A 26225-nucleotide genomic window follows, 5' to 3' on the forward strand; every position below is an offset into this window, starting at 1 on the left:
CACACACATTTTTGACCTGATACCTTACACAGAACTTAACACAGTGCCGCTTCTGGCAGTCACTGTCATGAATGAGTAATGGATGCATTAATATAGACAAGAATCGCAGCACCCCAGAGAAGCTCTTCCTGTGCTGTGAGCCGTGGTTGGCGACCTCATGAAATCTTGCGCGGTGCCAGGCCTGCCCTCGCGCTTTCCCCGTCAGCAGCCACCCCCCTCCCCCATCACTCGTGGTCTCAGCAGAAGTAGGGAGGCCATCTGACTTCTGCACACGTACCTTTGGAACGAGAAGCCCAAAGGGATCTCCCCATTCAGGGCTCGTAAGGAAGGTTAGCATTTAGTGTCACTGAACTCCCTTAAAAAGAGAGGAGCTGTATCCCAGAGGTCTCTTTACAGATGGGTTACAAAAGTTCAATGCAGGAGATCAATTTGCAAACCCAGACTTTCTGCCAGGCCACAGTTTCTGGCTCATCTTCTTCTCAGGCTTTTCTCATTCAGAAGTTTTCTTCAGGGACCTCAGAGTGAGTCCACCTGGGCGGTGTGTTGGAGCGCGGTCCTCGGTTGGGCACGGTCCTGTGAGAGAACGTCTTTGTCTTTCCCACAAGTGCGGTGTGCACGTGCACACACGCAGGGCTCTTCTGAACCCTCGCCCGAAGATGCCAGGAGTCCACATTTTGCAATGTGCCTGATCAGATGCCAGGGAGGGGTTCCCTTTGTCATGACGCAGATAGAGAAGGTGAGAGTTCAATTCTCCATGTGGCTTCTCTTGGCTTCTGGAAGATGTGGGGTTCCCCAGGAACCAGGAAACCATGCCTCTCTGCAAGATCCCAGGTGACAGTTTGAACCTCTGTTATTTTGGGCAAACACCATGGTGTCTGTTCTCGGGCTAGTCTTCAAAGTACGGCCTCGACGAGAAGAAAGAGCTCTTTCTTTTGCTTCCACTGTACATCAAAGAGACACTTTTCTTCTTTCGATCGAAGGAGGTGCTGTCATCCCCTGTCAGGGACAGGTATGAGGCGATGCTTTCCCGAAGGCCGTAGCTGAAAAGGGACTCATCCACACTGAGTGGGTTCTCAGCCCCCTCCGGGTCATCTTGCCGTCTGCGAGTGGGCAGAAATTGGACGGAGAAAGGGGCAAAAGAGAGGGACGTAGTGGGATGGAGGGCAAAAGAATGAGAAAAGGTAGAAAAACAAATGAAGAGCCTGGTTAATATATATCTAACATTCTAATTCTGCTTCTTGCATTTGCGGCTGTGTAATCTTGGAGAAATCACTCAACCTCTCTGAACTGCCATTTCCTTGGATGGCTAAAACTTCCAACTATAAATTTTAATGAATATTCTTCATGATATTTACAAGGAGGAGCTGTTTTATTCATTTCCCAGGCAATTCTGATGACTGATTTTCTTTGAATTTACCAATGGGATGTCTGGATCAGTGTTTAATTAATAAGATAACCCCAACTACAGATAATCCCAGCTACAGATACCCCTAAAAAGGCAGTAGCTGACAATCAAATAGAACAAATAAGGGAAGATTTTTTTTCCCTTAAAAAAATGAAGTTGCCTTAGGATTTTGCTTGTATGTTTACCTTCATGATTAAGTTTACAGTAATATTAACTTTGTACAAGATTGATTTGTGTGTTATTCTCTAGGATACTAACAATTAGAGAAAAGCAAGATGGTATCATTCAGCTAGAAACTATTCAGCTAACACCAAAGGAGGACTCAATAAATGTTTGCACAACTGCGGGGACTGAGGCCATGGCAGGGAGTTGCTAGGGCCATGCCACCCGGGGCATGAGGCCTGAGGCTGGGTCTGCCTCCCAGGGGACAGTGGGATTCCTGGGGTCTGTATCTGCTCAGAGAGAGGGTTTAGCAGGGCCAGCGGTAACTGGCCATGGTGTTCACATGCCAGGCTCACGTGCTGGTTTGGGGCTTACACGTTCATCCATGGAGGACACACACACACTCACACACACGCAGACACACACCTGGATGCCCTCTTCCAGTCGAAGGTCTTCTGGCGCAAGGTGACAGGTGCGTCAGGGGCCCTCACTGCCGGGGTAGCCGTGGTCTGAGTGAGGCAGGGTGTGGTCAGCACACAGCAGAGGCCGTCGGCCACCTCTGAGGAGGGAAGCAGAGAACCAGTCAGCGACTGTGGGATGCCCCGGCCAGTGTGGGGTGCAGAGCCCTGGATATTCACAAGGGGGGATGGAGGCTGAGATCTGAGAGGGGCTGAGAGTCACGTGCCCAGCTGTTGAAGAATTATTAACGTGTCCTGGGTACACACCGTGCCTAGCTTGCCACAAGTAAAGAGAAGGGTTTAGGATCCAGAATCCACCAAACTTGGGTTTGAGTTTCAGCTCCGCCCAGGTGGTGAATCACCTTGACCCTCTCTGAACCTGTTTCCTCAACTGTTGGGTGAGGGCACTGAGCTACCAAGAGGGAACAGCTGTCAGAGCACTTGCATGAGGGCCCAGACTCGGTGGTTTCCCACCAAGGTGCAGGGCCACCAGCGTCAGGTGAGCCTCCTGTGTGCGCGGCAGTGGGGGAGGTGTGTGCCATGTGGCTTCTCCCACAGCACACAGAAGGGGTTCAGTACAGCATGGGTGGGGCTAATGCATCTTTAGGAAGAAAGGGAGATAAGGGAAACAAGGAAAGAAGACAGAAAGGAAGGGAGAGAGAGAGGAGGGAGGGAGGAAGGCAGGCAGGCAGGGAGGAAGGAAGGGAGGGAGGGAAGGAAGGGAGGAAGATGGAGGGGGAAGGAGGGAATGGGGTAGAGGGGGGGGGAGGGGAAGAAGCAAAGACAGAACAAAAAGGATAAAAGACACAGAAACAGGAGGAGAAAAAAGATAAAAGGCAAATGGAGAAAATGGATGAAGAGAAAAAGGAAGAAACATCTCTCTTCTCTACCCTAGAAACAAAGAGGATGAAAATTCAATAAATCCTTTCCTTTTATCCCTCTGCTAGTAGGACGTAGCTGAGTTTCCATGGTCCCCCATCTTTCCAGGAGCTTTAAGGTAGAGCCTCCATCTCTTCGAAGCCTTCCCGTAGCCCACGACATCATGAAAAGACTCGAGCCTGCTGGGCTCAGATATTCTGACAGATGGAGGAGATCTGTGTGGCCCTATTGAGGCTGAAGAGCCCAGTGGGTCTCATGTCCTGGGGGAGATGAGGTGGCCAAGGATGTGAGCTGCCACTGGCCTCTCAGGACAATGCCACCCCAGCCCCGAGCACATAAATCACCAGGGTTTAGGAAGCTCATCGCCCCTAAGGCAGGCTCCACCTCCCAGCTCACTGATGCAGCTCTTGGGGTGTCCTTGCCAAAGAACAAAAGGTAATGGTAGCTGAAGAAGCAAGCCCAGGCTGTCAGAGGGTAGCAGTCAAGAATGCTTCGTCTCCACGTGATTTTCACCGTGAGCTCAACTGTCCACCCACCCTGGCTCACACTGAGAAATGTGAGATTGGACCCTGAGGTTACAGGCAGCTTAACTGGATGTGAATCTGAAATAATTACCTGTCACGGGTTGGAAATTGAAACGCCCTCCCAGATTAGGAGGCAAAGGAGACTTGAGTCAGACACAAAGACAAAAGAAACCAGCAGCAGTAGGTAGCACAGGCCAGGGGAACGTCCTTCCTTAGCAAGGTTAACACTTAGGGTGAGAAATACATTTTGGCAAAGAAGGAGAGGACGAACACTTCTGAGCACGTAGGCCGAGCCTGGTGCTGAGCGAGCTTGGCATGTGTCAGCTCAGGGAACCCCGAGCTACTCTGGGCCATCAGTACTGTTACACCTATTTGGGGAATGAAGAAACCAAGGCCCCTGGGGTCAGGGTCACAGCCAGTTCACAGGCATTATTTTTTTTGGTCCTAACAATAATCCTATGAGGCATTTTCATCCCCATTTTATAGATGCAGAAACTGAGGCTCTGAGATATTAAATAATTTTCCCTAGAGCACAGGATAATAAATATAAGTAACTCATAAAACAAAATCGTCTGTTCACGTAGCTTAGCGCACATCTTCTCTGATTCTGCGCCTTTAGGAAGAACCTGGTGGGACGTAAATTGGCCACATGATTCCCATCTTGAGGTCCTGAAGGCACCGGAAGGCTTTCAGGCCTCCAGACCCTTTTCAGTCATTCGCAGAGGTGACTGCTGACTGCGATCCCTGTGCTGATGCGATGGCCCGGGGTGCATTTTTGGAAGGCGCTGTTTCTGTGCTGGTGTGAGATCCTCGGGCGTCTGCGGCCTGGAAGCCGTGTGGTCCTCCTGGTCCATAAAAATCTTTGCTGGGCCAGCATCCTTTTCATGTTTTCTTTCGTCTATGCAAAACTTATGGTCGCCACACCTCTCAGATGATTCTTATTAAAAGCCAAATACCACAACCAGATTTGACTCATGATCAGTAAAAGCTGACTGTTTCCAGGACTCCCTTCCTCTTTCATTTTTAGCTAAGCTGCTAGGTGTTTGGGTATCATGGGAGTAATATTTGTTATCATTTATTTTGCATCCTCCATGTGCCAGGCTGTGATAAACGTGTTACGTTCACCTTCGTGTTCAATAATCATGACAGCCACCTGCAGGGGGCGCTGCTCTCATCCACCTTCCGTGAATGGGGGTCCGGGGCTCTGAGAGGTGAAGGTCTTCGCCCACGGTCTCACGGAACCCATACCGGAGCCTGGGCCTGGGTCTCCATAGCGGCCATTCGTCCTTCCAGACCTGCACTTCTCCCAGGCCGGGTGTGATAACCCAGCCCCGTAGACTCCTCCTTTCACCTTGAAATGCCCTTCAAGATCCCACATCCTAAAGAACCCAGGGTGTGGGGTCAGACATCCTGAACCCAGAAGGGGGAAGATGCTTACAAAGTGAAAGCAGCTTCTGTCTTCCTCCCTTTCACAAGGCAGAAGCAGGGAGGAGGGAGCCCTCCTGGCCGGGGAACAGTGGCTCACATAGCAGGAGCCCACGTTTGCGTGGCCGGCGCTCTCGTCAGCACTTTCCATGCTCTAACTCAGCGGACCTCACAGCGTCCGCACGGTAGGAACAGTTAGCACCTGCATTACCTGGAGAAATGTGGGCACAAAGGTGGACTGCCAGCCCAAGGTTGCCCAGATCTGGGATATGAACACAAGAAGGTTCCAGAGCCAACTCTTAGAAATGCAGCCACCTTTTTACTATTTCTCCCTTTTCCATAGGATAAAATTCTAACTCCTGACCTGGCATTCAGGCCTTTCCCAATCTAACCCGAAGGTCCTCTTCCAACTCTACACACTATATCATCGCCTCCATCAAACCCCACTCTGCTTCCGCCATCCTGGAGGATGCGCCCCATCCTGGTCAGCATGGAACATTTGGACTTCTCTCCTGGGCCCAAGGAGGACATATGGATGAACGAAGTATAATCCCTGGTGTCTAAGAGCTTGTTGGGAAACACAGACTAGTACACAGTTAACTAGGTCCCTGGGCAGGACGCCCAGAGTTCTAGGGAGAAAAACACCTGACATGCTAGGAGAGCAGAGAAAACAGACCATTAGTTTTCTGACTCTTAGGGCTTCATCAAGGAAGTGGCTTCCTGTTGGCCTTGAAGGTTGACGAGGATTTTGACATGCAGAAAAGGGGAAATGAGCGGCATTTCAGAACAAAGCCCCCGAGGCCCAAGCGTACAATCCACTTAAGGAAGTGCAGACTGTCTGTGGTTGTGAATGTAGGGGCATCTTAATTCGTTTCACTTACAGGTAGAGAGGGGGTGAAGTTGAGGTTGGCTGCATCTTACTTACTTAGGCAGCCTTCACATTCAGTCTGTTTTAGCCTGAAATTTACAGTCTGAATTAAAAAGAAAAGAGCATATGAAGAAGCCAGGATGGGCAAGAGAGCAAAGTAGACCACCTGGCATGTCTTAGTGACCCGTATGCAGCCTAGACTGAGTGCCCGGGGTAGGGGCAGTTAGCAAAGAGGGGCATCATGTATCGGTCCCAATGGAGTGTTTCTTACCAGAATAGTGGTTCACCAGGTCCTCCAGGCACTGGAAGGTGAGCCTTGGGGAAATGTAATACCAGTTGTTTGGCAGACGGAAGATGCGATAATGCTTCACCTGCCGATGTCTAACCGAGAGCGAATAAAAACCTGCAGAAAGTGGAGGACGAGTCAGTGGCATTCCACGTGTCCCCACCCAGGTGCCGCCAGCTAAGGAGCCCACCACCGCTGAGGCAGAGAGACCTTCTCAGCCTTGTGATATGATGGTGGTACCCAGACACACGCTTTTGTGTTTTGAGCAATGGCTGCTCAAACCCTGTCTGCTTGGTTGTAGCTCACTCTTTAGAGACCCCAGGAGTGTGGTATTTGAGCAGCCCAGTTGCATTAACCTTATTGCAATGCAGGTGTTCAAATGCAAGGGCTAAGTCTTTGCTTTGTGAGTTACCATTCTGAGGGCTTCCACATCCTTTTGTGGGTCCTTAGACCAAATGAAATGACTATAGAGTTGGGTTGCACCCTGTACATCCCGTATCTGCGGTCATTCTCGAGTCTTTCCCAAGTTCACGCTCCAAGATATTTGTGCTGTCATTTTCCTCCATCACACAGTTGAGGGGCCCTTACAGTTATGCCCCCTTTCCCTGGTCCCTTTTGCCTCTGACTTATGCTTGGTGTTCTCAGAAATTTAGGAACTGTGGCACTTAAGACATGTTTCAGAGTATTCCTAAGCGACATGAAATGTGTTTTGTCTCCTTCAGCACCATGAGAGTCGTGACCCAAGCTGGGTTAATCAGAGTAGAACTTTGGGTGAGCACCCGCCACTACCTCTCTTAGCCTCGATTTCCCCAAATGGAAAGTGAGAGAATTGAGCTTAGGTCATGTTTAAGAGTCTTTCCTGCTCCATCTTCTGAGGTTCGAGGTGTGAAAAGGCTGGCGAAGCAGTGAGGTGGAGGAGCACTTGTCCTTGCTGAGTTTTTGCTGCATGTGCTGGGCTGGGGGCTGAGCTATTCCATAGCAACGTCTCTGATGATTCTCAGAAAGACTCTGGGAGGTATTGTTCTCAAATACTATATAGATGGAGAAACTGAGGCTCGAGCACTGCGTGATATAGCCTGAGGCACACAGCTTGGAAGTGGCAGCCCCCAGGGTGGGACCCTGTCCTCCTAGAGCAGGCCTCCGAGCATTCTGCTGGGCATCCCTTGCTCTGTTCCAGGCCCGCCCTCTGAGTCAGTTCAGCATGTGTATTCCGGTAATGTCAGCAGGGACTGGAACTATGGTGAGTAGGTCAAGGGTAGCAGGTGGAAACTTATGAGAACTTTGCATACCCAAGGGAGCAGGGCCTGGGCCCCCCACCAGGGCCCCAGCTCGGCTGCAGCTCGGCCTGATTATTTTTAGATCAGCTCTGGCAACTCACATTGGGTCTGTCCCCCGCCACAGCCTGGCCATGCCGGAGTCTGGGTCTCCTGCCTCGGGAGATCCCTGGGACCTGCACAGGAAGTTTTGCCTTTGCTTTTCTCTTGCTCTTACCCAACATATTCAGGTTTTTGAGAGAAAAGTTGTTCCTGGATTTTTAAAAAAGTTTAATCCACATATATATGGTCCCTGCTTCCCCAAAGGAAGACTGATGCTCATTTTGGTGGAGGGCTCCATCCAGCACCAGGTAGCTCTGGTGCTTAATAAGTGCACGGGAAATAGTCTCAGATACCACACTTTCTCTTCTTTGATAGCGAACGTACAGGAAGCAGGCTAAGAACTTGAAAATATTTTCTATATTTAAGAAGTTAATATCAATTCTCAGTTAGCCTGAGTAAGCCCAGGCTATTAATGTTTTGCTTCTGCGAGCTTAAGTGTATATGCCATTCCAGACACCTGCCAAGTATTTTCCTGTTATTAATCCCATGTTATAAAGAAGGGAACTTAGGCTTAGAGAGAAGAGGTGGCTTCTTAGTAATTCACGCAGGCCAAATTAGAGTTCGGGACCCTTGCTTCGAACCATGACAAAGCCCGGCTGTTTCTTTTTCACTGAATTACTTAGTGCGTAGGATGTATGAAAATTAAAACAACGAAGGTCATGGTGAATCTGCTGGTCCCGATTCTCTAAGCTGCCTGATTTCATTGTAGGGCGCAGCCAGGACTAAGAATGAAGGTCTGCTGTGTAGTAAGAACACAACAGGTCTGCCAGGCCTGCTGTGGGTCGGAGCCTGTGCCAGCGCCCCCCCCCCCCGCCAGGTCACTGCCCCCGGCTTCGGTGCTGGCTGCACTGATGGTGTGTGGGTTGCTGGGAGCTCACCGCGCCGGATTGATTTGCATGCCTCGTAGGAGGAGGGAACCTGAGCCAGGTAGTGACTGAGTTAGCCCGGAGCAAAGCCTGCTTGTCTGACCCGTGTACAGAAAGATGAATTGGAGGCTGCTCACCTCTCTTGGTCTCACTCTCCCTGATCATGAAGGAGCCGATCTTCGTGTCTGGAAGCTGTAGCAGCTCCTCAGCTTTGTCTCTGCCCAGCCCTTCAAACAGCCAGCTGGGGAGAAGAAAGACAGCCATGAGTATCCTGAATATACCCTCCCCCAAGAAAGACAGGAGGGATGCAGAAATGATCCAGGTCCAGCTAATATAAAACCCTCTGTTGGGATTTAAAAAAAAAAAAAAAGAGCAAGGCAATCAATGGTTCATTCATGCATTCGTTCATTTAATCTTTCAAATAAAATTCCCAAGTACACACTGCAAGCCAGGTGTTACACTGGATAATGAGGATGCAGAGCATCTTTCTTGTCCTGTTTCTCAGATGCCAGCTGCACTGTGCCCGTTCCGTGTTATATAAAAGCATCCTAAAACGTGATAAGGGACCTGTTTGGTAGTTTATTTAATGTCTATGTCCCTGATACTCTGACCACCCGGTCCCTCCATCCATGGGGGCAGGGACTGTGTCTGTCATTTGAGGTTTTGCCTTTGTGTCCAGTTTATCAAGCTTGGTATATATCTGTGAGTGAGTGAATGAATGAACATGAGAAAGGAAGGAAGGAAGGGAGGGAGGGAGGGGGAGGGAGAGAGGGAGGAAGGGAGGAAAGAAGAAAGAAAAAAGTGGTGGTGCCTGATTTCCCCCCCTGATGCCCCACCTTGCATTCATTCTACTTCCTCTTTGTCTTCTCTTTTCAACATATTTTAAACTCAGTTGTCATTGCATGATGCATTTCCATACGTTTCTTGCTTTTTTTTCACTTAACAATTAAAAAAAGCAGTTGTAACGCTGTAGTCCAGTTTTCAATGTAATGTTCACCGTCCATAGGAGAGTGGGCACTTTGAATACGCTTTAGAAAGCAGCTCGGGACACAGAGGAATCTGTGTTCTAAGGGGAAGGGCCCTTCTCATTTTTCAGACCAGGCTGGGCCAGATCTCAGCGTGGAAGGAAATGCTGTTAGCAGCTGGCTGGTGTGTACTCGGAAGCAATTGTACATCCTTTTTTAACTGACTCTGTTTCAATGAACGTGCCCTGGCTTTCAATCACACGTCTGGATGAGAGCATGCTGTGACCAATCTTAACACTCTGCTGTTTCTCACTCTCTAACATTCCCTGTGGCATGAAAGCGGGCCATTGACGGGGCTGGCTGAGGGCTCCTGAAGCACCGTGTGTGAGAAGACACGCAGGCATAACATCCCATACCGTTTAGGTATGTACTGGTCTCCAAGAAGGATTTTGTTACTAAGATCATGATGACACCATATTCGGCCAAATATTTCAACTATTCCCTTAGGTCTCCATAGTACATGGCATGTTAATTATTGCAGCATACATGGCATTCATCCTTTCAAGTCCTTACATGAAATTCCACTTATAAATATGAAGACAGTTAGACAATGACAGTAACAACAGCCATGCGTGAATACTAATTATCGGCCACATACCATATTAAGCACTTGAAATCTAATCCTCATATCAACCCTCTAAGACAGGTAGTATTATCTCTCTTTCACCGATGAGGATACTGAGGGTCAGAGTGATTAAGTAATTTATCCAAGTTACCCACGTTGCAACTTATAGAGCCTGAATTGAGATGCATTTTTCGAATTCCATAACCACTATGCTGCATCGCCTCTCTTCCTGTTATATATTTTAAGAACGTTTATTGCATCTGCTAGACTGGAAGTGCTATAGTGTCAGGATTACATCTTATTCATCTGGGTTCCTCACTGCCTGCGCCTGCCAGCATTCAGCACCACATCCTCAACATGAAGGTATCCGTACATGATTGCTAAGTGAATGGATGGTTCAGTGACACACAGCTGATGCGAAGAGTTCCATGACTCACTTCTCTTTCAGAACGTAACTCTCATAGTAGCTACTGCCCCACCTCCGCTCAGCTTCGTCATCCTAAGCACAGAGACACTTTGGGGTGTTCATCATCAACATCAGTCACACTGCAATGAAGTGCACTGAATTCTGTGCTTCAGAGACTCAGGCAGCCTGCTCTGCTTCCCTAGGTGAGCAAGTGGCATGCAGAGTCCTCCTCTGACTGTAAGGAAGTCATTTCTGGACCCCTCAAATGGCAAGTGGAGCTCCCTTCTCCCTTCCTATAGGCCAAGGTCCGGCCTTGGTAGCTCGACCGATGAGGAGACTGCGGCTCAAGGAGGTTGAGGAAGTTTTCCGAGGCCCCACCAAGGAAGCAGGGCTGAGACACACCTGTCCTGGCCTGGGTGTGCTGGCCACCAGGGCCACCCGTCATGTCACAACTGCAGGGGAAAGCAACGTCCTTGCTTTCTCATCTGCTGTGCCCGATTATTTAAAGGGTCGCCTTTTCTGCTTGACTTCTCCGTTTGTCAGGTTGGGTACGTAAGCATTTTTGTCAGAGCCTGTTCTCTGTGTTCTGGATATGATTTGGTCAGAATGTAGCTAATACGTATTGAGTGCTGATGGTAGTGCCAGGCATGGTTTCAAGAAATCTCCATGTATTATCCTATCTCATTTTCCTAACAACCCTAGACTTTGGTCCCATTACTATATATTATTATCCCTATCATTGTATACTGTGATCTCTGTTTGACGCGTGAGGAAAGGAAACTGATTCTTAGAACGTTGAACAACTTGCCCACTGTCACACAGCCAGTAAGTGACAGAGGCAGGGTTTGAACTTAGACTGACTTTTGGCTGCTGCATCCTGTGATCACAGTTCCTGAATCCTTATTGCTACAGGAAAACAGCATTAGAGCTGCAAGCTCCATCATTTGTCTTACTATTGAGGAAATCAAGTCTCAGAGAGGGGAAGGTTAGCCCAAGGTCGCACCATTCCTTAGGGACTGAGCTGAGAGTAGAAGTGACCCTCTCGAACCAATACCTTCCTTTCCACTGTCCCAGGCTGGGATTTCTCTATGCAGATGTCTGAGTCACTTGCATAAAGATCATGCTTTATTGATGCTATTTTGGAAATGTACTCACCCATGGTAAACTCTGGCCACACATATTCCAGGAATGTAGCTCTCTCGACCAGTGCTAAGGGAAATGGCTTTCCACCAGCCCCCTTCACTAGAAGGACAAGAACAAATAGAAAAGAGCGAATAGGGGAGTGGCAAAGTGAATGAACAAATGAAGAGAGTAATCTGATTTAACCTGGGATACGTTGGGATGTTCCTTTTTTAAGGTCTGTCAATGGCCATGTTAACTGGAATTTCTCCCTATGAAAATTTAGTTTTTAAGTGTATCCCCCGCCCCATTCTGAGCTAACAGGAAATCTTCCCACAAGTTGGCAACAGCCACCTTTCAGGGATGAGCAGATGATGTTTCCAGCTGATCTTCCACAGTTGGAGGCTTTTTAAAAATAAGTGTTTGCTATGTTGAAATAGACCCTGAGATTTAACCAAGATCATTTCACATGTCTACATCAATGAGGATCTAAATAAAAGGCACTCAGAGCCCCTATTTCTTTTATAGCCTATTTCAAATCATGGAGAGACAACAGGCTAGAAGGCAGTACCTTTCTGTTTATCATCAGAAGTTTTTTTCAGACCTCTGTGTCCTCTTCCTGAGTCTGCACTAATATATAATATCAACCCTGCCTGTGTCTGGGAGATGAGGCCAACGTAAGAAGCAGACATTGGATCATCATAAAGGGCCTCAAAAGCCAAGTTAAGGAATTAAATTTTATCCGTCAGGCAATGGGGAGCCACGGAGGGCTTTAGAGTACTGGCAGCACTAAGGAGGATTAAGGCCTGCTGTATGGGCCAAATTCCTCACCTCACAACAGGACCAGGACCCACGTGGAATTGGACGGCTATAGCTAAAATCTAATGATTCCCACCAAAATCGAGTTCTTCTTTTGGGGGCTTTGTAAAATTTTTGGAAAGCTCACTCACTCAGAAATCACACGCAGTTTCTCCCCACGGCGGAATATCGGGGGGCTGATGTCAGGAGACGGGTAGTCACTCAGCACAGCCAGGAAGTCGCTGTCCAGTCCTGGGGAAACAAAGGCAAAGGAGATGTAGAAGCAGAGGTAAGATCTTCCTGGGGACTTTTCAGCTAAAGACACTTGATTGTTTTGAAACAGCAGTTTTCAGCTGGTCCTCCTCTCTTCAGGGATGGTGAGGCAGGATGCTTGAAGGAACCCAGAGGGTCAGGTGACCTACTCTCGTGATCAAGCCTGCCCTGGCCCTGACGTTCTCATCTGAGAAATGGGGATCCAGAGGTCACAAGATCTGACTCCATGGTCCGCCCCTGTGTCTACTGATCCATATAATCTTGGGCAAGTCGTGGAATGCCTCCTAGCCTTGATTTTCCCATCTTTAAAATGGGGCTAATAATACCTCTTTCCAGGATTTTTTTTTATGAGATAAGATGAAAGTATGTAGCAGCATCCATGAATGATGAGGTGCTGTGAAAACATCCCATCTTATTACCATCACCTCAGGTACCCTCCTTGGGGCTTGTGGGCCCCATGTCTGCAACGTATCAGGGTCGGGGTGTCGGGCTTAGGCTCTGTGAGTTCTGAGGACCCACCAGCGTCAGGAGGTATTAACTCTGAAGCTCCACAAAGCCCTTCTTCCTTGTAGAATGTAAGGTACCGTGTCGGGAATCTACTTAATAGGGACTTTTGCTGGACAGGGGAGGTGAAAGAAAAATTAAGTACTCATCATACATATGTTGAAAGTAATTCTGGTGAAGTTTTGAAAAGGAAAGCATGCTCTCTCGTTCATTCTGGTTCAGGTGACTACAGCTTACTGTAGACTAGAGATAAAGAGATAGCATGGGAGTTCACGTTTTGACACTAAACAAAGCCTTGTTTCACAGCCTTAGTGATTTGCCGTAATTCAGATCCCTTAGATGCAAGGGAATATCGGGGTATGTCTTTGGGGAAATAGCATATCCTACAAATTGGCAAATTCAGTCATTGTTTGCTGTGATGTTGCGTTGATCAGTCTGTCTGCTGGCTGGGCATCTGAACTCACAATTCTGGGTAACATACCACTTATTCATTCATTCGCCATTTATTTATTGAGCACCTACTGTGGGCCAAGCATGGCAAACAAAGCAAGCCAAGTCTCCCTGCTGTCACGGAGCTCACACTCTAGAGAATACGCCAATACTGGGGGGAGGGGTCATTCCCCGCCCCCTTCACCCCAAGAAAATCTGGAGAAATCCCAGCCAGCATTTGGGCACCTCAGGCTTGGTGGCCACTTTCTAGGACCCAGACACGCTCATGCTGGGTCCTCCAGCCCCTGCCCCTTAGAGCCCACATGTCCTGTAGTCTCCAACTCACATGTCCCCTATCAGACTAAGTCGAAAGAGAGCTTAAGTACGAGGATGAATGAGAATAAATGAGAAACGAGTGATCGCCTTGGAAGAGCACACTCAGACGGCTTGTTCACTTGGGGAAGCTGAGTCACAGACAGTGAGATGGAAATCAGAAGTGATTCACGGTGGCCACAGTCAGTGAAAGTGGGGAGGGCTCACGAGAAGGAGTGGAGTCACCGGGGAAGGGCTGACCAGTGAGGCCTCTGACCTTCCCTGAGCCTGCGGGGAGGCCACCCCACACTCTGCTTTGCTATAAAGAGAGTTCTTCCCTTGTGTAGCTCTGGCCCAGTCCAATAATTAGAGGTGGCACTGCAGTTGGGCTTGAAGCCCGGAGTCCTGAGTTTTAATAAGGGATGGATCCAGACTTGGTGGGACACGAAGCCTATACACATTTGGAGGTCCTCTTTAAGAAAAAGAGCACGAAATTGCAGATACAGTGTTAGGTAGGGGCCTTAGGAAGGTGCTGAGCAGTGAGTGGGGCCTGGTACATAGGGCTTGTCCAGCTGCCCGGTAAACTGGCCCCGGTTCTGAGGCTGATTTGCCATTCTGAGAGTGGACACATTTTCCCCTCTGGGATGTGGGTTAGTCTGGGAAATGAGGGGTTGGAAAATGCTTTCATGATGGAAATCTGTCCTTCCTGGACTAATTGCTCCCAAATATGAAAGGACCACTTAGTAACATGGTCTCCACTGCCTCTGAAGCTGTGAGATAGGCCACTGTGTTTTTCTCAGCCGGCCAGGTTCCCCCATCCTCAGAGCCTGTGAACAGTCTGTTCCCTCTGCCTGAACTACACTCTGCTGTCCCCTTTCTCATCCCTCCCACCTCTATCAACTCAGAAGTCACCTCCCAGAGGGGAGGCTAGTCTGATGCTCGGGACAGGCCCAGCCCTCCTCTTGTACCCCATCTTGGGCCCTGGGCTTTCCCTTAGAGGCAATTAGCCAGGGTTGTATGTGTTTTTGCATTTGTGTGGCTATCAGGGAATGGCTGTGAACCTCAGGAGGAGCTGTCTCATGGCCCCTAGCCCAGCACTGGTCCTGTCCCACCCAGAATGCCCAAGGCAGTTTACCAAATGAAAACGTGAAGAGGCCTCCATGCTACTAGGCCCTTGGAGAGTGCTACTGGGCTAAGGTTTTAAAGGGTCCAGGAGAAGGGAACCTGATCTGCAGCAGGCAGCATGGGGTGGGGAGGTCATCACAGAACCAGCCCCTTTTGAAAAACGAGTGTGGAAATGAGAGGCACAGCATTTATCTGTGCTGAGAATGGAAACTTGAAACACGTTGTGTGTCTACAAGAGGGGCTGGGCCTTTGATCTCTGATTCAAGAGTAAGGCTGTGAAACAGAACAACCGTCTTTTCATGAGGCTAAAAACAGAAACAAAAACAAAATCCCGTTATAAAAAAATTGTTTCAATCGGGGAAAACAGGCTTAAGGGGCTGGAGAGTTTCAATTTTACAATAACAGAGTTGAGTTTCCTGTGGAATTTTCGTAATAATGATTTTTTTTATAACTATGACACTTAAACATTGCTGAGAAAATCTTGCATTGGAGCTTCTGCTTCAAGGTTGTGGCCTTCGCGTGGTCCTTTGCCAGGGATTTCAGGTCCACCCCTATCACCTTTTCCCCCAGCGTTGGCAAAACAGAAGGCAAAGTCAGTGGAAGATAGAAAGTTCAGTTTGTACTTTTGTGGGAAGAGCGGCCATTCTAAGCAAGGTCGGGGGCCAGGATCCCAGCTAAGTCTTCCCTGAGCTTTGGTCCCTACGGTGAAATAAACGCAAGATAGGAAATTTAAGTTCGCTCATCAAGTTCAAACACATTATTATGGACTTCTGGAGCCCTTGGCTTTGTGGAGAGCAGAGCGTTTGAATGAAGTCCGGTAAACGAGCGCTAAGAGAAGCGGAGCTCAGAGGAAGCAGGTGGGACTATGGCAGACTCAAGATAAGGAAACAGACCAAGTGAAGAATAGTGTGCAGGGCCGACAAAAGAGAATCCAGGGAGAAGTTTCGGGAGAGAGAACCGGCTTTGAAATAAATCAGGCCTGGCTTAAATTCCACCTCCTCAACTCATTGTTCTGCGAGTTGGAGAAAGATTTATTTTTAACCCGTCTGAGCTTGATGTCTTCATGTATAAATATCAAAATGGGCTTCATCTGATTGGGTTAAGATTCATGAGGAAGTGTCTGTATAGAGCCTGCCTCAACCAGTGGCAGCTGGTATCATGTTTATGGCACAGGGTAGGGTTATCATGCCGTGATCCAAGGCCAGTCTCAGCCAGTAGTGTTCTAAATTTTGAAAAGCCTCTAGTCCCATGAATTTGAAAATATCCTTATCTTCTAAAAACAAACTCCATTTGCTGAGAACAGAAGATGACATTCAAGAGACCAAATGTTGGTGATAGCTCAACTCAGAAATGAGTCAGATTGAACACTCTGCACAAAAGTGTAAAATAGGAAATGAATCCAAAAAAGGAAGGAGACTGAGGCAGAACTTACTAGCCACAAATATTACGTGGTCAAAAGAGGACAGGCTGGGCTTCCCTGGTGGCGCAGTGGTTGAGAGTCCGCCTGCTGATGCAGGGGACGCGGGTTCATGCCCTGGTCTGGGAAGATCCCACATGCCGCGGAGCGGCTGGGTCCATGAGCCATGGCTGCTGAGCCTGTGCGTCCGGAGCCTGTGCTCCGCAACGGGAGGGGCCACAGCAGTGAGAGGCCCGCGTACTGCAAAAAAAAAAAAAAAAAAAAAAAAAAAAAAAGAGGACAGGCCCTTTTTTTGCATTATTATTCCTTAGTGTTATCATTTCTTTTAAAATACTGAAAATCTCTTAGTAGATCCCATTTATAACCATCTTGCAAAAGCAGCCATTCTTTACCTCCTTTGCTCCAATACAATGCTGTGGAACATATATTCTTATTTAAAGGGTGAAGAAACCAAGGCTTGGGGGCATGTTAGGAAAATGTCTGGGGGAGAGCATGAGGGTTTCCAAGCTCATGGTCAGGTGCCTAAGCCACTCAGGACTTTTTGAGATGTAGTTATCAGGCTCTTCCCAGTTGATCTTGACCCCTGACAGGCTGGGACAAAGGCTGATGTAAGGGAGCCTTCAGAGCTGGCACAAGATGCTCAGTGCCGCTGGCAGGAGAGGAGTAACCAACCCAGTGAGTTCAGCTTCTGCTTTTGCATTTCCTTGAGTCATGCTCAAACTCATGGCCTCGGGAGGGGTGAAAGCAGACCTTACTTTTAGTATCTTTTACTGGAAATACACCCCCAACCCCCAAACACACACTGAAACAATAAGACAAAGCAGGGCACACTGGCCTGATAGAAGGCCTACTGAGTTCTTTGGGTCACCACGAGCCACTTGTACCTGTGGGTCCTGTGTTACGGGCTGGAAAGTGAGACCCAGTGGCCCAGAAAGCTCTTGGCTTCTCCATCGCTCAGATGGGGCAGAGTGGGACTGAGCAGACCTCTCCGATGGTGCAGCCAGGTGGGGAGTCTTGCCAAGAACACACAACCAGTAAGTTGAGGGCCTCGTTTCGGAACCAGGTAACCTATCAGCAGAGGACGCAGACTCCGTTCTTGATGACCCGCTCTTCTCCTGGTCACAACTGAGTACCACCTACACTACCGCTTACTTAATAGCGTTTCTCTTCATGTTAATTCAGTTTTAAAAAAACCTTTAGTCCCCTTCTAAGCAATGTGAAATCAGGGGTTTGATGAACTAATCATAATTTGTATGGTATCCATTAAGTGTACGAACGTTGTACCTTCAATATAAAAGTTGAATGATCACGTTCCACCTAAAGCCACCGTATGTACCAGCAGTGGGGTAAGTGAGACCAGATGGGAAACCTGCATCTAGTCAAAGATCTGACGCGATTCCCGTCTGTGTCCCTCACAAGGGCACTTGAGTGTCTGTGTCATTAAACCTGGTGACCACGCTCTCTCTCACTCCAGAAAACACGTGTGCTTCTTGCAAGTCCATCCCCTCCAGGCACGTGATGTGTGGGTGAACAGCGGGGACTAGATTCAGGCCACTGACTTCAAATCCCAGCCGTATGGCCTTGGGCAAGTAACTAACCCTGCGCGTCCCTCAGTTTCCTCAACTGCCAAGTTGAAATGATAATAGGAATCACCCCCTGCGCTGTGTGCGAATCCAGAGGGGTCTAAAGAGAGACACTCTGGATGACACTGTCCCCCTGCCACGTGGCATTGTGGCAGGCACATCTAAGCACCAAGTAACTCGAATTATCCCCAGGTTACCAGTGAGGACAGAGAGACACTAGGGAGACTACTGGCTTCTCTCTCTCTCTCTCTCTCTCTCTCTCTCTCTCTCTCTCTCCCCGTGTGTGCTGGTGTAGGGCTAGCTCTGTGGTCTGCAAGTGTTAGGGGGCTTAAGATGCACCAGGGGGCTTGTACGAAATGAGGCGTGCGGCCCCCTCCCGCCACCCCTGGATTCCCACAAGCTGGTTTAGGGTGGGGCTCAGGAATCTGCAGTTTTGATGATTACCCAGGGGATCGAGGCAGGTGGTCTGAGCACCACTCACTGAGAAGTATTCTGCTGTCTCTGAGGCTACCTGCCGCCTCTTCCTCCCCCAGAGCCCCACCCGCGCCTCTTTCCACCCACCCTGGCAGCACCCTTGATGCTATGTAAATGCACAGTTTAGCATTATTTCCATCCTCGCACGGAAGGGGGTCTGAGCAACGTCTGGGTTTGTGTTACCACCTCTGCCAGTGAGATCTCACTTTAGGCCAGGGCAATAAGAAGATAAGGAACGGGGAGGGGAAAAGATCACAGCGATGTGACTGAATGCTCTTTTTAAGGTGGAAATAAGCTATTTCCCTACTCCTAGGGAGTCCCCTGGCTCTCATTCAACTTTGTACCGCCTATGTCGGGCCCAAAACAGGAATCTGAACCATGTGTAGAATTTGCAGAGAAAATGAGCTATTTGGGATGATTTGGAAACAAGTCACGGAATCCCCAATTCTATCACTTTAAAACTTTTTGGGGGGAAGGCCATTTAGTCACAGCCTAGTGCAATCAGATAGTCTCAAATGGAGTTAAATAAAAAAAGTTCTTTTACCCACATGTATCAGGTAGCTGCTTTGTGCTGCCATTACTGCTGGGGAGGGACTGCTCTGATCTCCATTTGAGAGCCTCCCTCGTGGGAGGCTGTGTGACTTACCTGTGGTCAGGTAGCTCCCAGGGGACAATACGAGAAGCCCAACAAGGTCATTTGACTTCGAGACCTGCCCTATTTCCCTGCTGCCGCTCTGGGTTTTGTAATATTCGTCTCTGGGAACCAGACTAATCAGGAATGTTCTGGAAAGCTTAGTTTGGGAGAAAACCGATGGGCAAACCCATATTCCAAAGCATTCACAGTCCTGCTCAGGACACTTGTTTGTCTAGAAATCCACAGGTTGGCCTCCTGCTGACCCCTATGTGGGACCTGGGGCCTCAGGCCCGCCACTCAGGCCTGCAACTCAGGCTGATGTCAGAGGAAGCACTAATTGTTGGTTGGCCCAAAGCAATGCACTCCCACATGACCTCCTAGGTATTTGAGACCAATCAAATGAGCAAGCAGGAGTGTTACCTGAGACGTGCTTGTTCCATGAAAACCCATGTTCTTTACATCATTTGAATCGAGACTAACTAATGTGGCATCAACTGTACCACCTGTCCCTTATTCAATTAGGTGTCAGAGAAAAGAGGAAATCAAGTCAGGACTGATCGCAAAGGAAACTTTTCAGGGGCGGGGGATGGAAAAGCCACCACCCGCCAGCACTTGATGTGGTTGCCTGGGTCACAAACTGGGTAAGACCTGGGGAATTCTCCGAACCAGGGGGCGGAGGGTCGGGGAGACCCCTCTCCCTCCTCTCTAGAGGTGACCTCCCACCCACGCAGTGGAAAAAGAGAAACTTATTTCATGACGATTTGCATTGAGAAAATAAAGGCAAATGGGCAAGTCTTTGGAGGCCCGTGTTTTCATGGGGTTTGCTCAAGCATGCCGCCCCTGCCAGCCCCGTGGGAGGGGCGACCACACACGATGGGCTCGTGGGCTGTGCCTCCCCTGCCCTGGAGCCGGTGCCCTGGGCCTGGCAGTGTCGGTTCTCTAGAAGTGGCCATGACCAGAGGAGGAGACTGAGACTTGAGCTGGGTTGGAGGAGGTGAGGGAAGGGGCCCAGGTCCTCCCCGACGGCAGCAGGAGGACTGCACACAGCTCTGAGCTTTGCATCTGAGGGAAAAGCTTCCCCCGCTCGCGCGCGGGGGCCCACAGCGCAGCTCCAGCCAATCACGTGGTCCCATCTCCGGGAACATTCTTCCTGTCTCCCCCCATTTCTGTCTGGGAGGGGTATCGAGGAGCTGGGAAGGAGGGTTGCTAGAATCGCCCCGCATTTTACTTGAGCCGGGGACACAGCAGGAAGGTCTCTGCATGGTCACCTGGGGATATCTGAGGAGTCATGAGACTGTGCATAGTTGGGGGTCTCCACTTTGGAAAAAGTGAGAAGGCGGCTCCTTTTTGAAGGGGCCCCAGAAGTCACAGAGTGAGTGGCAGGTAGCGTCATGGCACCTGGCTCGGTCCCCGCTCCGCTCCTGGGGAGCTGTGCTGCGCACACACCATGCTGGGCGTCTGTGCGTGTGAACGCGACCCAGTTCAGTGCTGCAGGGGATATAGTAGAACCAGGTGGGGTCACCCCCGTTAGGAGGGAGGGACCAGGCCCCAAGTGCTGTGATGTAAGGCGGGAGGCCCAAGTGTCCCTAATCCCCCATGACTCACCCTGGGGACACTGATGGGTCACCCACCCTCCTGACCATCCCCTTCCTAACTCCTCAAGGACCCACAGGTGCACCCACACTGTCCTGCTAGGAAATAAAGGTAAGGGTGTTGGTGGCCACCAGCACCCCTGAACCTGGAGCTCGATGGCTTTGCTCTCAGCCTTATATGAACTACAAGGAAATTTTTATAATTAAATTCCTATTTTTTAATTTGTATTGTTTGAATTTCTAATTTATAATCTCTAATATCATAAATGCTTGCATTATGTTACATGCCTAAATCATCATTACGGATGTCCCCTCCCAGCTCTCGGGCCATCCCTGAACGAGACTCTGTAGCTTCGGGGGTCTGGCTCAGCCTGGCATCTCTGGGAAAAGCTGATTCCTGTCAGCCTCAGTTAACCCATCACATTGTGCCCTCCCCCTAGAATGCCTGTCCCCTGTGATCCTACCAGTGGACACAAGGGTTCCTTTATTTTCAGGAAGATTTCCTAGGGCTAGTGGCTAGCTTCACAAAGTTACACTGAAAACACTCCAGCAGAGCTTTGATAACATTATATACCCATGATAATATTATATACCCATGATAGTATCATATACTCATAATGGTATTATACACCCATCATAATATTATATCACAGCTGGCAGTCTATGGTACAAAAGAGCCTAGGTTTCAGAACCAGACCCACCTCGGTTGGAAATCTGACTCGACCAATAGCTAATATACAAATTACATTTGCTTTGTGGACCTCAGTTTCACCACCTATAAAATAAAAGGGTCGGAGCTTCCCTGGTAGCACAGTGGTTAAGAATCTGTCTGCCAACACAGGGGACACGGGTTCGATCCCTTCTCCGGGAGGATCCCACATGCCACGGAGCAGCTGGGCCCGTGCGCCACGGCTGCCGAGCCTGTGCTCTGGAGCCTGTGAGCCACAGCTGCTGAGGCCCGTGCGCCTGGGGCCCATGCTCCGCAACAGGAGAGGCCACCACAATGAGAAGCCCGCACACAGCAACGAGGACCCAATGCAGCCAAAAATAAATAAATAAATTTATTTAAAAAAATAAAAGGATCGAACCAGCTGCTTTGAAGTTCCATCACGAAGTGCCAGTGATTCGGCATCCTTCCGGGACACCATTGTGGATCTTTTTTTAACATTTAATTACAAACATGTTAACACAAACAAAGCGAGAGAGACAAGTATAAGGAAGCCCAAAGTACCCACTGCCCTGTTTTAACAGCTCTCAGTACCCGCATTGCCCCATCTTCACCAAAGAAGCCAGACTTACCCTCTGGGCTAGGCAGAGGCCTCTCAGGAGGCGCCGGGGTAGATCGCATGCTGTTTCCCATTTTTCTCTCTCCCCGGGCTGTCGATGCCACTCGAAGCCAATGGCTCAGGGGATCCACACGGAGAGTGAGCCACGAGCCCTCTGGGTGGAGAATGACCCAGTTTAGAGTACATCCTGCATCTTTTCAGGCAGCTCACTTCTTGAAAGGCGGGTGTTTTTATGTGAAGATGAGATTCGTGAAAGTTGGTTACATTTGTGCAGCTCTGCTTCTTTTATCAAGGGAATGACAGAGGAAAACCACAGAGAGGGAAGTTGCTAGCAAGTGCTGTCGGTGGAGAAAGCTTCCATTCCTCCGCACGGCTGACAGCAAGCAGCCGGACGTGTTTGTGTGAGAGACTGAGTGCCTTTCAGATCCCCCCGCCCCGGCTCTGCTGAGCCCTGACCCTCAACTCTCAGGGTCCTGGCATTCGGAGATCTTAAAACTCAGGAGGTATGTGGCTCTACAACCAAAAAGGGGTGAGAAGAGGGTACTTTCTGTTTCCACTTTCTCTCTTCTATTGGAGTTTCTCAACATGCTCTAAGCAACGGTGACAAGTGAAAAACCCTGACAATACAGTTTGTTGGCCGCCTGCTTCCCGTGCTGCTACAGCACTTTGACACCTGCTATTACTTTTGATTATCATAGAATCTCTGCATCCCTAACCCCATTTTGCAGAAAGGAAAACTGAGTCTCAGAGAAGGTAAGGATTTTGCCCAAGGTCACACAGCATGTAACCCGAGAGCTGGGATTTGAATGGCTGATGCTAAGTCTCCGGTTTGTTCCATAATATTCAAATTCTGGCTCTGCACGTGCAAGCTAGGTGACCTCGGGCAAGTTCTCGACCTTTTCCTGACTGTTTCAGGGAATAATAATAAAACAACATTGGGTTGTGGCTGCAACGTTAAAAGATAAAGCCTGTGAAACACTTAGAACATGACCCAGCATAAAATCCTTGTAGGTTATTGCCATTTACTGTGTGTTTTCTGATAGTCCATAGTGAGAAAATCTTGAATTCTGGGTCTTCGTACAAGTATTTTGGAAAGGGACTTAAATGATTCCAGCATAGATGTGTCCTCCCAGGCTGCTTGAGGCACAGAGAAGAAGGCCACATCCTTAGACAGAGCTATTCCTATCTCCTGGGGACAAAGACAGTTGATGGGGCAGAATCCCCCAGCTGGTGTCCAGCCCACTGGGAAACTTGCATTCCACCCCATCGTTTGTCTCCAGTTTAAGATCAATGCCTTATGAGTTTGAAAGGGTCCCAAAGTCAGCTAGTCCAACCCCCAGCCTGGCCTTACATCCTTCCTTTATGCATTATAGTTTCAAATACTGGAAAGATGGATGCTCTCAGAGCAAGGCCTTTCAGAGGCTGAGGGAGGTCTGCACCACTTCCTAACTGGGGAGAGGGGATACCTGGTATATTATGAAACAAGGAAAACCAGAGTGAGTGTTCTTTGAAAGTTAATCTATTTTAACTACTTCCATGGACAGTTTATCACTTACAACTCAAGCTAAGAGACTGTCGTGTCATTGTGCTGTTCCCAAGATAATGGCAAGACTTGCAAAAACTGTAAACTCATAACGCACCGCAGAACGTGTGGCTGGAATGGGCCACATGCTCAGTGAGGAGCCCTGTCTTCTCATCCTGTTGGTCTTTGTCACTGGACACAGTGGGGATAGTTTAAGGGTGAGGCCCCTCCTGATGCAAAGCCAGGGCCCTTCCTGCAGGCAGGGCATGTTTTAGCAGCATCCCCCTGGCTCCAAGGGGCAAGGACAAGTTTTCTTTGTCCCTGGCCCGTCCCTGGTCTGGTGTAGGGACTCCCAGAAACGTGCTCCAAAAAAATGCTGGGGAAACCACACCAGCGGAGGGACTGGCAGCCTCATTCCCTGCAGTTCAGCGTCTCCTGTGCAGGACCCTGAGCCAGTGCCCGGAGGAAGGCGGCCCACGGGGTCCCACCCAGAGGACAGGGAAGGCCACCGCCTCTGGGGCCCCACCTGAGGTTGGTCCAGGGAAGGAGCGAAGCAAGCAGACTGCCTGGGGGACCAGCGCCCCACATGGGATGCACAGATGCTCGAGAGGCACTTGCTGCCTCCGTCCTGCTCCCAGTACCTTCCTAGAGCCCACAGTCTCCCCAGTCCCTCAGCCTCCCTCTCTGTTATCACCAAGGCCTTCAGGCCTCTAAAGAAAGCTCTCGGGACAGGTGGAGGAGAGGCCCTGGCAGGCCTCCGGTGCGGAGATGACTCTGAAATGGGTGCTGGCCTTGCCCCTCACTCTCCCAAGGGTCCTCACACCCCCGTCCCCTGACTCCTAGAACAACGCCACTCTGCTCCCTGCAGCCTGACGCTTGGCCTCCACGATCGGCTAGACCCCAGGGCTTGTGCCTTTCACCCCCGACCGAGCACCCATAGGCAGGTGAGCTCCCACCCCCGCAGGCAGCCCAGGCCCCTTCTCTGCAGCGTGTCTTAGCCGTCGGCCTACTCCGTCTTCTCCCCGAGCCACGTCCAAGCGACAACCTCTAGCCATCATGTCCAACACTCGTCTCTACATGAACAACTCCAGAAAAGTCGTGGGGAGAGACTTTGTTATCTATCCAAGTGAATTCTAACTTCACCTCTCTGTCCAACACTTTATAATTCTTCTCAGGCATTTGTGTGCCATTTGGAGGAGTTAAGGGAATCCAATACAGAAAAACAAAACAAAACAAAAGACTTGAACATTGCGTTTTACAGATGGGAAAACTGAGGTCCATCCGAGGACAGAAACATACCCACGGTCTCGAGATGAGAAAGTGGAGTGGAGGCTGGGAGCCCAGGTTCTCGGTCCTCTCCCTGTTTCTGTCTGGCAGGTGGGCGCAAGCTGTGAGCAGGGGCTGGGCTGGGCTGCAAGCACTGTATCCTGCCCGTGCTTTTCAGAAAAGCTCATCAGTCCAGCTGCCCCTTAGAGGTCTGCTCGCTGGCTTCCTATCGACTCCAAGTAGGAGTGAACTCATCTGAAAGAGGCTTTGATTTGAGAAGAGCGAAAGTGCCTCCAGAGACTGAGAGCTGGGGTCTCCCTAATGAAATGGCTGAACAATCTGATTTAATCTGTGACAGTTTTATGCAGTGGCTGGAGGTGGGAGAGAGGGTATGAGAGACAATTGCTTCTAGAAACAATAAGGAGAGAGCCAAAGAGAAATGAGTTAATTGACATCGGCTCTGAACAGTCTTGCTTTCCTTCTCCCTTTTCTTTGTGATGTCAGAGGATTGACTCTGGCCTTCGCCTCTTCTTTTTCCCCCAGTCTTTGGATCAACGCTTCTTTTTCTCTGCATGACCTTGGGCCCCAGTTTACTCTTCTTAAAAATGAGATGAGTGGAAAAGGTGATCTCCAAAGAGAGAGCCACTGAATCCCTTTCAATTCTAGCAAGCAAGACTCAGTGACCTTTTGAAAATTATTACTAAGAGAAAAGACCCACTGTCACTTTCTTATGAAGTCCCATTAGACAGAATCCAAGCCTTGTCTTTACACCCCTCAGGATCCAGGCCAGGCAGTTCAGGTGTGCTGTCTGCCCACCTCTTGGTGGGCAATTAGCAGATGCCACTGCCTTTTATCTTCCCAGCATCCCAGGAGGCAGAGTTTCCCAGCTCACCTTCTCTGTGTAGGGGTCAGCCAGTTAGCTGCCCTGCCCACACACCTGGGGCTGGAGCCCCGGAGACCAGAGATGCAGGGGCCTACCTTCCCCTCCTGGCTTCAGAGCCCACGTCCTTTTCCCAGGGCCATGCTGCCGTCTCCACTGGAAGCCAGGTCCCCGAGGGACTCTGTTCAATAAATGGCTGGCCACCCTTTGAGCGGACACCTGGCGTGGAGAGGTCACAGGGATGTGGGCTGTGCCGTCTCCAGATGGTTTCTGTTTGACCAGATCAGGGATCCTTTTGTCGTGTGCTCTGCGTTTTCATGTGGACACAGGGGCTCAGACTTCTCAGAGCCTTCCACTCCCAGGGCGGCATCCCAGGACAGCTCTGTGCCTCTTATCCACTTTGCACTTCTAAAAGCCAGCCTCGCTGTGGGAAAGGAAGTAACCTGAACCCCTTCATCATGTGACAAGGGGGCGACAGCTCGAGGAGCCCCAACCAAGGGAAGGCAGGTCTGGGACAGTTGGGAAACCTTGGGGACAGTTGGAATGTGAACACCTACTTAGGGATGGAACCCTCCCTTTGGCCCTAGGTATTTCTTCCACAGAGTGTGACAGCGGGAAGCCCACCCACGTGACCTGCTTCTAAGGTGTGGGAGCAGATGGCCCGAGTGGGGACCCTCATCACCCGCCACATCCAACCCCCCACAGCAGCAGTCATGTCAGAGCCACTGCCACCACCTTAGGGGGTCAGCCCTTCCTCTGCCAGGCA

The 26225-nt window shown here is 49.7% G+C and overlaps 2 protein-coding genes across 3 annotated transcripts in view; one reads left to right on the plus strand and one right to left on the minus strand.

The window, feature by feature from the left end:
- TG (thyroglobulin) overlaps positions 1-26225 on the plus strand; it is a 239070-nt gene that overhangs the window by 147870 nt on the left and 64975 nt on the right. The gene's annotated exons all lie outside the window — the stretch shown is intronic.
- On the minus strand, positions 887-21871 carry SLA (Src like adaptor). 2 transcript variants are annotated; one of them, XM_060116219.1, is made up of 7 exons: positions 21805-21871; positions 12315-12414; positions 11401-11487; positions 8387-8490; positions 5993-6124; positions 1994-2126; positions 887-1100 (listed from the first exon to the last, which is right to left on the minus strand). In XM_060116219.1, exons 1-7 carry the CDS (start codon positions 21863-21865, stop codon positions 887-889), a joined length of 831 nt encoding a protein of 276 aa, XP_059972202.1. In that variant the 5' UTR covers positions 21866-21871. The 2 variants fall into 2 exon arrangements, with proteins under 2 accessions (XP_059972202.1, XP_059972203.1); XM_060116220.1 differs by lacking the exon at positions 5993-6124.

Source organism: Mesoplodon densirostris, chromosome 13, assembly GCF_025265405.1.
Source record: "Mesoplodon densirostris isolate mMesDen1 chromosome 13, mMesDen1 primary haplotype, whole genome shotgun sequence".
NCBI lineage: Eukaryota > Metazoa > Chordata > Mammalia > Artiodactyla > Ziphiidae > Mesoplodon > Mesoplodon densirostris.